The 12,687-nt window shown below is 39.5% G+C and overlaps 1 protein-coding gene across 1 annotated transcript in view; it reads right to left on the bottom strand.

Moving 5' to 3' along the window:
* SNX30 (sorting nexin family member 30) overlaps nt 1–12,687 on the bottom strand; it is a 50,726-nt gene that overhangs the window by 12,328 nt on the left and 25,711 nt on the right. Inside the window, exons 3-6 of the mRNA XM_048932464.1 lie at nt 9,240–9,350; nt 4,927–5,085; nt 2,178–2,373; nt 1,347–1,546 (exon numbers count right to left, since the gene is read on the bottom strand). Coding sequence (XP_048788421.1) covers nt 1,347–1,546; nt 2,178–2,373; nt 4,927–5,085; nt 9,240–9,350 — 666 coding nt within the window. The remainder of the gene's footprint in view (nt 1–1,346; nt 1,547–2,177; nt 2,374–4,926; nt 5,086–9,239; nt 9,351–12,687) is intronic.

Here is a 12,687-nt window from a genome sequence, read left to right as displayed (position 1 = left end):
CCTAAAGTAAAGCCTTCCCACTCTCTACATTCGTGCAAAACACCACCTATAAGTCAGTCTGATACCTCAGATGCCATGGAATCTGTATTCATGAAAAGGTAGACGCCCTGGGGTAAGAGGTTTCTTTCTGCTAACTTCATGTCTTGTTTAAATACACATACACATGCTCCCTCCGGCAGAAAGAACCTGAACATCCCTGATTCTAGCTTCATCTCCAAGCATTCTGGTACTGCAAAGGAAATGCATCTAGCCTACACTGGATCTAACCATGGTTATAACATGAGTATGAAAACAAATGGTAGCTTCAGAAAACGAGTGCAAAGCCTTGTGCAAGAATTCTTTGCTTAAGCCAGGCAAGACAGACTTGCAATCAGCCATTTGAAACCAAGAAGAGAAATCTGCTAACAACTATTTCCAGTTCTCAGTTTCAGGGGTACAGAAAGACTAAGAGGGAGAACAACCCTGCTCAGACTAGGTTTCGAGCAAGCTGTTATATATTTCTAAAGGAGGGTATATCATGCTCTCATAATGGCTCCTCCAAATAGTCCTCATAGAGCATTAACAAGTAAATTTCTTTAAGGGGTGTTAGTAATGCACACTGTTCCATGGATGCGTGGTGAGAAGCTCTAGCAGCCAAAATCAGAGTTCTCTGTTTCAGTAAATCTGCCATGCAATAAGATTTACAATCACTGCACACTTGAAGAGAAAAAATACCACAGTGAAGTAGATTTTAAAACTTACTACTTACACATCAATGCTTAAGATACCAAGTTCTTCAAGACATCAAGATAAATTGTCACAAAGCAACATCTTTAAGCAGTTATTTAGTAAGCAGAACTTAACAGCTTAATAGATACATTCCACTTAACGTACAGAGATGAAAGAGGAAGCCTTATTTGTCATCTGGACGCCTTGATGTGAAAGGAACCATACAACACTGCTGCATACAAGTGATAGAAGCTGCATGTGACATTCTCTGCAGTGTCAGACAACAAGCCAGTGGCCAAGATTTTACTTGACTTTATAACAATTTCAAGAGAAGATTCTAGACAGCTACAGGATGTCTCCTATGGAAAGTTGATAGTACAATAAAAGAACAGATTTTCAGCATCATGTACACACTCTGTCAGGTGGCTCAATAGCAGAGCCGATACTGTTACCATGCAAGTACTTATGCTAATAAATATTACTATTTTTTTTACTTAATTACAAAAACATTAACCTAATCAAATCATTTACTTCTCTCTTTTCCCTACCATCAAGCGTTCTCACCCTGAGAATTAGCTCACTGACATCACTCCATGAATAAAAAATAGCACTGTCTTCAGTCACTTGGCTCCCTTTACCTTCATTGACTCCGAGTACAGTATATATTCCCTAAGCACTGGCAGGAAGTCATCTGTCATGTCTTCACTGAGCTCTTCAAGAGCTGTGCAGCAGTTCCCAATGCATGCAGACACCCCTTCCAGTGGCTCTGATAGCTCAACCTCCAGCCCACCCCAGGTTGAATAAATAGGTCCATATTCTCGTAATTCCACCAAGTATTCTGCAGAGGCAAAAGGGAAAAGAAAGTAAAAACAGAGAAAGAACTAGGCAAAAGTATCTGTAAACACTTATGCTAAAAAAGAAGAAACCATGTCCACACTTAGCAAATATTAACTCTCATAGCAGTCTAGTACTGTAATAGCATCTTAATAATCAGAGCTCCACAGCTGCATGGAGGTGACTGGTCCACATTACACCAGCTCAGCTAACTTTTCCCAAAAACTTCAGTATACATAAATATTTACTTCTGTAGAGTAGCTAAAGTCATATCTTATACATGTAAAACTCAGCTGTTTCATCAAGACAGACACATTAAGGTTATTGTCTTCAGAATTCCACTGGTACAATTCCAGCTAAAATCTACAGGTTTTCTTCTTCCCAAAAGTCCTCTGAGAAATAACAATCAGTAAGAAAATAGGTTAACATAACAAGAATAACTTAAAAAACATTCAGATTTGAGATAAGACAAGATACTCTGTTAGGTTGTTTTAAACCTGCAAGAGGTATGAGAATTTATGCTCTGTATGGCTTATTACATGTTATAATCATTGAGGTATGTTAGTTATGCTATCAATCAGAAAAAAATAGAGATCCCAGCCAGACGTATCAAAGTTGAACACTTTAGTCCTTACCCAACTGCTCCTTGATAATCCGTTGTGCTATCCTGTCAATGGTACCGAGTTTTAGAGAGAATGTGTCTAAATACTCTCCAATGGCTGCAAACTCCAGCGGACGACTTCTTAATTTGTAACCTCCTGTGACATATTTGACTGACTCCCCCATCTTTGACAGCAATGCCATTCCTTGCTTTTTGTACGCATTAAGATCCTGGGAGGTAAGAACAAACAATATTTGTGTGTTTGTGTGAGATACAGCAAAAGATACTTCCCAGTCAAGATCAAACATTACAAAGGCAAAAGATTACATGCAGCACACAGCCTTGGACACAAAAACCTTATCTTGTACAAGTCAGCCTAGAACAGCTTCAAGACTAGTTCTAGAAAGAGATATACTGCCCAGGAGAATGGTATGAAGTAGTAAGTGCCCCCATCACTGTATGTGGCTGGACTTTCCCATACTCCTGCACTGCAACCAGGGGCACAGTGACATGAGTAAATCTACTTCCACCAAGACCTCTTGACAATTATTCATTACACTTTAAAGGTTTTGCTAACACAGGGTCTGCAGAAGTGGACTCTGAGCAGAGCCCAGCAGCTGCCCCATGTCAGGTCAAAGCCAGTCCCAGCTGCTACAAAAAGGACCCACCACAGACCTGAGCCATGTGTTTTTAGTTTGCTTTTAGTTCTTACTGCTCTGGTCTTTAATCAGTAGGCAGTACATTAATGTCACTTAGGTTGAATCTGTTCTGCCTTCAATAGTAATTGGTGAGTTATCTCCCTACCTATTTCAACTCAAAATATTTTGTTCTCCCAGTTTTGTTGAGAAGGAAAAATGAGAGCAGCACAGATGAACTTACTTGTCTACCACAACAAACTTTTAAGACACAGCCTATAACACCAGCACTATGCACATCCACTAGTTGGCTTTGATAGGCTAATACAGAGCTACAGACTGCATGTCTATCTGCTCAGCAGCCTCCTCACACCAGCTGTGTAGTCAGACAGGACAAAGGATACTGTACAGAGGAAAAAAGTACAGCCTGGAGAAACTAGCACATCTAATGGTTGTATATGGACAATCGTCAGAGGATGTCACCTTTACAGCACATCAGAAAACGTAGTTTTAATTGGGCAAAATGCCATCCACTGTGCATCTTACTCTTTCCAGCAGGGGTCACTATTCAACATAAAGACTTGCTGAAGAGCTAAAACAGCATGAGCAAGAAAAAATTTCAAACAGAGCAGACCTACAGAGGCCAAGAATCAATACACAGCAGCATAAAAATCAGATTACAGCTTAAATGTTCTTGAAAAAAAGAATACAGAATTTCTTATTGAAAACATGCATTATGCTATTCTTCTCAAGTACTTACATTAAGCTAAATCTGATTAAGATAACCTAACATTTAACAGCTACAATCATTTTGAATTACGTCCGCATTCAAAATGAAGTGGTTCCTCGACTCTTGCCCTCTGTCTGTTTGACATGTTACGTGCATATAGGCATCAGAAACAAGAAAGACTCTAATTCAAAATTATTCACTCATTCTCTCATGCATTCTACCATCTTACTAATTCAAACAGGAAATTCAAATAAAGGTTGGTTTCCCTTTTCAGCCAGGAGGTGGTCTAACGATTTTTGCAATAACTAAATTCTGAAGTCCTGATAGAGTTAGCTGATTTCTCATTACTAAATAAGTAATATACTAGCACTAAAGACAGACTGGAAAACACATGTTCTTTTCTCCCAGCATCCCTGGACACTCCATATTGTCAAAGCAAAGGATATTACACATGGCCGAGGATAAAGGCTTTACCATTCATTTTACAAAGATGAAATGATGGCAGAAGATAACTAAGCAATTAAGCATTTTACATCTTGCTTTGACAATTGAAAAGCAGAGCAAATCTATCATATTCTTAATTATCAAGAGCTAATTCTACTGCTGAAGTAAACCTAAAAATGCAATGTTCACCATGACGGCAGGAAAAAAAAAGTGAATTTAAGATTGAGTCTCACATTACTCTCATGCCGAGCATCGGAGTGAGCTCAAATTAAGATTCACATTTGAGTGAGGCAGTGTAATGTGACATTGGGAAAACATGTTTTTACAGTTCTCCTCACTTATAAGGTCAAACCCACAACTGCAGGCCACCCTGGTCTAATTTAAAATGCAGTTCAAAAGACAGACAAAGAAAAATACATGGCTTCTAGATGCTTTATGCAAAAGATGAACATGAAGTTATTGATCAAGAACAAGTAAGAATGGAGTCTCTACCCTTTGCTTTGGAAGCAAAAGTGCAAGCAGTATAGAAAGTACAAACAAAGATGGAAAAAAAAAAACCAACCAAATTTGCAAGCTTTTGTGCAAGAGATCTTTCTTCCTCTTTTACTTCTGCCCACCCTGAAAAGAGGATTTTACATAGTCCACAGTTTTTTTCTGTTCTGAATCTCTCTTGCATCACAGGAGTATACTCCAGAATATATTTTTAAGGCCTTCTATACAAGGATCCAAAGTAAGCAGGTCTGAACAAGAGAACTTCTATCTGCAGACTGCTCTTCTTTAGCACAGTAAACCTGCAGAGTTGTAATACGGATGTAACATCAAAGGTCCCCCAAACAACCCTGGTCTTCTAGGGCAAGCACTGCCCCACAGATACAGTTTTATTAATGACTCCTTACTTTGATTTCAAAAGAGATTGCAAAGGCGTCTGTTCTGCTGTTCATGTCAGAGACTGGGTTTGCAAGTTACTGGCTTACCTTGGCTGTGAGAAATACGTTGAAATGCTCGTTGAAAGAAAGCACCGGATGGTCAGTTATTCTCTTCAAGAATTTGTCTAATGCTTTCCTCCTGGTCTCCACAAACTCTTCAGAAAAGCGATCAACAACACCCTTCACCACAAATTTCTCAGGAAGTGGCTGAGAGAAACAAACAAAACACACAAGATTCAAAAGACCAGAAAAAAAACAAAAAAACTTGTACTTGGAAACATACTAAACAACCTAACTCCACTCTCAACAGGAAGTGAAATTCTGTTAGTAGGAACCATACGTAAGAAGGGATGCAAGCCCTGCTCTGCATCATGCTTCAGTAGCTCTGGCCTAACCCTAGCAACTCAGCTGAAGACAGCAGAGTTTATTACTGTGTGTCTTAGTACTAGGCACACTAAGTAATTCCAGGACAGCCTAGGGCATTTTCCTCCAGTCACCATTCATGAAGAAGCACCACTTCTAAAGGGAATGCCAGCAAAGCTGCAACGCTATTCACCACAGTAAAATGCATGCATATAGATACACACATATGTTTGCATGCACACAGTGAGAACTGACATTTATATAGCGTGGCTCAGTCCAAGGACACCTGAAAAACCTAACAACTCTACTTCCTCCTTCTCTCTATTCTGTATTCTATTCTTATTTATTATGTGTAGGTGACAGAGGTCTGCCAATGTATCCACTCTCTCATTTTATTTCTATTTTGCCTCCACCAGTTTATCTCTGAAGTTCAACATAACGTGTAAGCTTAAGATAGCCTCAAGAACTACTATCTCTGTGGTATTTAGCTTCTTTTTACACTTCACACTCCAGACTTCAAAGCATCACTCCGGACAGACTAGCTCTTTAAACTTCAGCCTCAGCATGACTGTTCACACACAAACGCAATTTTTGTGTTTTTTTTTCATTCAAGACAGCATAAACTGTCACAAAAGATTAATTTCAGTTTAAAAATTAAACTTCGCACTCTACCGTTGTGAAAGTTTGCCCAGACAGATAATTTGCTTACTCTTATGCTAGCAATGATGGTCTTATTCAATAAATTCATGGATCTCCTCTTTAAGGGCTCTTTGTCACCTCAGATCAATGGCCAAAATAATTCAAAGAAAATGAAGCATACACAAATGCCTTTTATATTGTACTCTAGCTGATGTGGAATATATACACAAGGACTGCACCTCCAAACACATAGTAAAAACAAACATAAAAACCAGCTATCACCACGTGCCTATCACCAGTTTGTGTAATTTAAGGTTTGTCTCATTACCCTGAACATTCATATCAATCATCCTAGTTAAATCAGCATAAGGAACACTCTAATTAGTTTTTTTTCAGATGAATAATGCTTATTTGCAGTAGTCTTCAGGGAAGAAAAATTTATTCTCCCTTGCTTTGTATGCTTTATCTGGAACTGTGCACTATAGAAAATCACTCCCCCAGCACAACACACTGGAGGAAAAGGACAAGCTGGACACCTAGTTTGCAGAGCTTCCATTCAGACAAAGACTTCCAAGAAGGAACAGAATAACCACTGCAGTCTAAGCATAAGAGCCACAGAATCTTTGTTAGAATTTTTGCCACTGAACATGATTTTAGCTGACTGGATTCAGCCAGTTCATTTATATAAGATTTCCTTCTGCAAGCAGGGCGGCTTTACATAAACACTGAGCCTTTAGGATCCACATTAAATTATACCAAAAGCACTGTTGGGTATATTAAATCACATCCTTCAAACTAGATGAAAGTGCTTGTGATACAGCCCAGCCAGCAGGACATTTAGCCTCTGGCAAGACCCAGCAAACCAGAAACAGAGGAGCTGGACAACTTTCTTGAAGATCTCTGCCCCCCAAGGAGGCCTAATTTTCTTGTTTTAATACTGTTTATAATTCAAGTTGCTTCTTTTATAGCACTCATTCACATCTCTGAAATCGATGTTCACACTTCAGACAGCAGAAAAGCATTCTTTACTTTCCCCTTCTAAAAGTCTAGATTTAAACCTCATCAAATAGGCTATGAAAGTACAGAGCTGTGAAGCTACTGTCACTAGTTCTATTACAAAGGAAAGTAACAAGCAGGGACATGTGGGTACGTGATAAATTTAATAGCTAAGTTCCACTTTCAGTATAACTCCAACCTATTTCAGTAGATCAGTATGCCACAGAACTACTTGCAAATGAGAACAGCTGCCGAGAACAGTTTGGCCACCCTATAGAGGCCAATAATGGGAGAAACACAGCATGAGACAAGAAATTACAGTAAGCACTTCTAATGAGCCACAGCTCTAGTTCTTTATTTCATAGACTTTCTGAGGTCCATCTGAAATAGCCAATAGAAACAACTATCAAGTAATATCTTAATTGTGTGTTACTTATCTCCCTTAACTAACGGACCACATTTCCTTGCGTGGCTCTTAGGCAATAGAGTTCACTGAAATCAGAAATGACTCAAAGTAACCCAGCACCACCACCCAAAGACAAGATCCTGGGACATATTAGGCTTACTGATACAGAAATAGAACTCTTTTTAAAAAAACAAAAACAAAACAGTCACTTGAAATAACAGTTGAGAGAAAGTTTCAGGTCATAGTAACCAAAGAGAAAAAAGAACCCATTTTCAGTTTGATTTTGACTGCAGAGGGCTCACTATTAAGACTCCCTGCACCAGGAAGACATCATCCTTTACAGGAAGATTTTAGGCCTTACCAAGGTAAGGAAAGCAATCCCCTTTCTGCATTTTGTCTGACAGAAGGCCTCCAAGGACTGCATCACCTCAGTTCATAAATACAGATATTCCTAGTTTGGCTAGGAAAACAACATCCCTTCAGAACACACCACAGTCACAGTACACTTGAAATTAGTGTACTATTCTCCATTCTCTGTCTACTTGTAAGCAATGAATACATAAAACATTTGACAGTCTCCCCATCATACCACTGTATGGAGGAGATTAAGAGGCAAGTCCATGACTATTACCACAGTGAATTTGCACAGAGACAGACCAAGAAGGCAGTGTGACCTGTTTCCACATGTTTTAGAAGAGGCACACTTAAGACACTTGCTCTGTAGCAGGTTTTTGTGTTTGGTATTAGAGCAACTTGTGCTATTTGTACCAAAACATGCAGTCCAGTGTGCATCAAATTCTCTGTCACAGCAAAGCAGTTCGACTCCCTTACTGTAAACTACCTTCTGCTGCTAGAGTATGAGCTGTTTGCCATTACTGCTTTGAGGCAGCACTGGCAGCCCCCCATTAGAAATTCACAAAACCTTAACCTGGACATTTTCAGCTATTCCGAGAACAGAAATGGACAAAGGACTGGCAAGCTGATATTAACCCTCCCTATCCTGGATAAGCTCACTCCCTTCCTCTCTTCTCCCCGAACATTTACTAGATGTTTTTTGACAACGGGCATTGGTGTAGTGTAATTTTGTGAGGTACTTATCTTTGAAAGACAGAACTATTATTCCAATTGGAGGCATGTCCTAGAAAAGTAAAAAACTTAAATAGTTCCTGGAACAGCTTAACTGAATACTTCTCCAGTCTAGTCCTTGCTGAGGGGGAGAGAGCAAAGACAAACTTGCTCTCATATCAGATGGGCAAGTAAAGGTATGTTAAGAGCATTGTTATTTCCTGACAATTGATCTACTACAGACCTTCCTGGATTTCCTTGTTCAGAAGAGCTGATGGCATGATCTCACAGTCTTCCTACTTTTTCTACCATTTTGTACAAAACGAAGTACAGACTGCTAAAGATCATTACCATGATTACCAGCTTACTCATATGAAATGGTGATCAGACTGCCTGTAAGCTTCAGAGACAGAAATGGTGCAGTAGTTTAGCTAATCCTGAACGTATAAAATAGCTGCCACACCATCAGTTAAGATCTCTAAGTCTGAGCTCTTAAATGCTAACACAAGTGATCTTGAAACATTCTTTAAAACCAGCTCAAAAAGCAAACCTGAATGTTGACACTAGGATTTGAAGAACCTGTGCAGCTTTTCCAAGGCCTCATGTTCAGAAATTCAGATGTAATAATTATGCAAGCAAGTTAAGCACATTCTACTTATGCTTGGACAAATATCGTCATCAGCCTCATTCCTACAGGAGGCTACCAAAGCTCACCTCTCAAGTATTGCACTTAAGAAGTTTAAGCTTCACAATCAGTCAAAAACCAGCAGTGCCTCCCACTCCTCAAGCAGAAGAGTGAATAAAATGCTATATTTCAAGCTAAAGGAGCGTTACACCCTTTGAAGACAAATATACAACGGTTCTTAACAGCAGATTTTTGCTTACTACCTACGGGAATGAGATGTGTTGGCTGAGACTCTTCCAGCTTGTTTCTCAACCAGTCAAAATCTTGGTACCGCCGGCGAACAGAATATTCTGGCAAATCAAACTCAGCTCGAGTGGTCTGGAAAATAAGATCAGGATAAGTTTAGTGTACACAAAAACCCCTCAATCTCAAAATTTAGCAGCAATGCAACACAACCACCACTGATGAGGATGAGGACATACGAGCCTTGCACTGGAACTCCATCCCCAAAATGAAGTTTACAAGCTGCACAAAAGAAATGGCCTTTTAAGCAGAGGTAAAGTCAGCAGTGAGAAAAATGAGTACTTGGGATGCATTCTTAGAGTTTATCAGTATTACAATACATGTTCCCAAATTCTGTGGGGGCAGTCTGGGAAGATGAGAATATTGTGCACCATGTTAATCTCTTGGCAGTCACACATTTGAGGAGAATGTATGAAATCTTTATTCCAAGGATGAGACTACTTAGCAATCAAGAATTAAAAGCCAAGATAGTTCATGACTTGTTTACTTGTGAAGCAGTTTAACTGCAGGTGAGGAATGTTTCACCACTACTCTGTATTCCAGAAACCACAGGCTTGTTAAACTCCTTCAAGGCTATAAAATTAGAGCATAAGCCATTGCTAGGTTTGCTGAAGGAAAAGTTTTGTTGATTTTTGAGAAGAAACCAGCTTGTCTATATGAAATTCACACAGGGTATGCCAAATTTCAGTATGAGTATATTAAATAATTCAAGTTCCCATTCATTAAAACAAGGAGCTACATTTGCCATTACAAGTTTGAGGTAGAAGAGAGAGATACAGAGAAACTGTTGGCAAGTCTGTAGAATAGAAACCGAACTTCATGGGGCTGCTCACACAGTATGCATTACAGTTGTCTAACAGCACTAAACAAAGTGTGTACTAACTGGGGGAATCTGATGAACAACTCAGCAGATAGTCCTGACGAAGGTAGACAGTCCTTATTGTGATGTCTCAGTGAGAAGTACAGCCCAGAGAAACCTAGAGAGTCATATTTAGTTGCCTGTAACAACATCAAGACCATCTTGCAATGAAAGTAGCATGTTGGTAATGCAGCATCGCACCTACAGCCAGACATCACAAACTTTGCATTTTGGAGAACTCATCAGTTCTCCTAGCTTTCAACTAGTACTGAGTCCAGCACCAGGCTGTTTTGCTATTCCTAGCCATTGAAAGCCATGCTAAATTTCAGCAGTGATTTTGCATTTACTTCCAGACTGATGGCAACTTCCACATACAGCATTATGAGAGAGCCAAGTGGGTACCCTTTTAACACAGTTCATCATTTCATTTGCTTTCTGGATGATACCAACTCTCCAGCAACTACACATATGCCTATCGATCCTCACAGAGTATCCTGTGCAAGTTCTATGCCAGCAATCTCTTCAGGAAGTACCAGCAGCCTTAGCATACCACCAGCACAACAGTAGCTTTAACATACACTGAACGGTATGCTACTGTGGTATTACCTAAGAAATGATTTGTTTTCTGTTTCTTTGTACCTTTCTTTTCTTGAACGGAAGACATCAAGCTCACCTCATGCCTGTTCTGACCCGGTAGCTATGGTAAGAGTATATTTAAGTACAAATGCGAACACAATGAATGCTCATCAGGGGATCATAAGTATTTGTGAACAAGGGACTGCCAAGACTTAGATATCCACTGTAGATTTGTATTTTAGTCAGCTACACATCAGAGCAGCACCAGCTTCTTTTAACACAGCAGAGTGCCTCAGCACAAATGAGATTTTTGATGCCTTACATAAAACACAGTGGCTTGGAGTAAGACACTGAGCACTGGTACAATAGAATAAGATAATGCATACACATGTAAAGAGCCCTCATCAGCCAGAGCTGACTGCTTTGTCGTATTAGTGGAGAAGCTGTACTTCACTTTGCAGAAGATCGTCTGAAATTGAAATGAAAAGTAACAATTTAATAGGAGAGCTTATGTGAACTGGCTGTGATAGGGTGAAGACCACTGAACAGAGATCATACAGTGAACGAGTAAATGAGTGCCTTACCCTGTAGCACAACAATGAAAACGAGGTGTCCAGTCTGCCAGCTTTGAGAAGCTTACTAACCAGTGCTCTGCTAACAGTTACAGCAAACCAGTAGGTGCTACTTAGTCTGGAAGAAGGGAGGCATAATTTGAGGACAAGTCCTAATCTAAATCTTAGTATCAGTGTGTGTTCACCTACAGCAAACAGCTGACTTTAGGCTACAAATAGATTTGTAAAGTTTTCAATTTTTCAGCTCTTGTCCGTCAGAAGGACCCACATAAAAACACATCATATTCATCAGCATTTTAGTGTTTGCTGTATGAGCTGTCAAATCTAGAGAGCAAATAAGCTTTTCAAAGACTATTTGGACAGAACATAAGAGTCTTAAATCTGGAAGGTATTAACCACATCTCACTAATGCTGGAAGAATTTGGATTTCAGATCAAACTGTTCATTAGCTTGGCACAACTTGTTTTTTCCACACTGTTCACAGAGTGGAAGAGGGTCTTGCCACCACCCAGGGATGGTTTTTGACATATTCCTCCTGCTTTCTTACTAAGATTCACAAATCTCATTTTTCAAGGACACGTCTCACCCAAAGGAATTTGAGAAACTGACATGGCATATCTCAGCCTCCCAAAAATAACGGGTAAGACACTTCTGGAGATTTACTGAAGATTCCAGCACAGTTCCACTAAGTAAGCCTGGAATACTGCAGTGCTCAGTTTCACTTGTCAAAAAGCAGGAAGGATAACAGACACTTTCACCTCTTGTTGGAAGCACTATTAAGGCAAACGCCAAGACTTGGTGTTTCTTCTTTCTTGAAAAAAGTTAGTAGAGAAACCTAAAACTAGTTTGTGACAACTAGGCACAAGTAATCATTTTCCTCACTCCAGTTCTGGTCTTCTACTTACTAAATATTTTAATTGTATTTCCCCCATGTATTTAAGTATTATTTAAGTAGTTATAATTATTAAGTAGTATTTAAGCCATAGTAAAAAATTCTATTTAAAAAAAAAAAAAACAACAGAGAATGGTGGGAGAAGGACAACAGTGTTGGTTTTAGTAGTTTGTTCACCAGAATTTATCCCATTTGAAAAAGAGCATGATTTACATCTGCACCCCTGCAGGGATCAAGCTATTCTGTGTACTTATCTATTCAAAGCACGCACTGGAAGCAAGGGCAGAAGGAGAGGAAAAAGAGAACAAGACTTCTACTTCAGCATTTGCTGGTTTGAAGGCAGCTCCATTCAAGCTGCAGAGCAACTGCAGGACAGTGAGGAATGGCATACAGCTGTTCAGATTTCCATGGAAGAAGGTACAGAAGAATGCCCTGCCCTTCTATAAAGCACAGTAAACGCAAAGTTCAAAATACTCCTGTGTTTCTCTCAAGAGAGATGACTACACAGCATAA

Source organism: Lagopus muta, chromosome Z (genome assembly GCF_023343835.1).
Source record: "Lagopus muta isolate bLagMut1 chromosome Z, bLagMut1 primary, whole genome shotgun sequence".
Taxonomy (NCBI): domain Eukaryota; kingdom Metazoa; phylum Chordata; class Aves; order Galliformes; family Phasianidae; genus Lagopus; species Lagopus muta.
The sequence above is the reverse complement of the archived record's forward strand: the minus strand, read 5'-3'. Positions and strand labels throughout refer to the sequence as shown.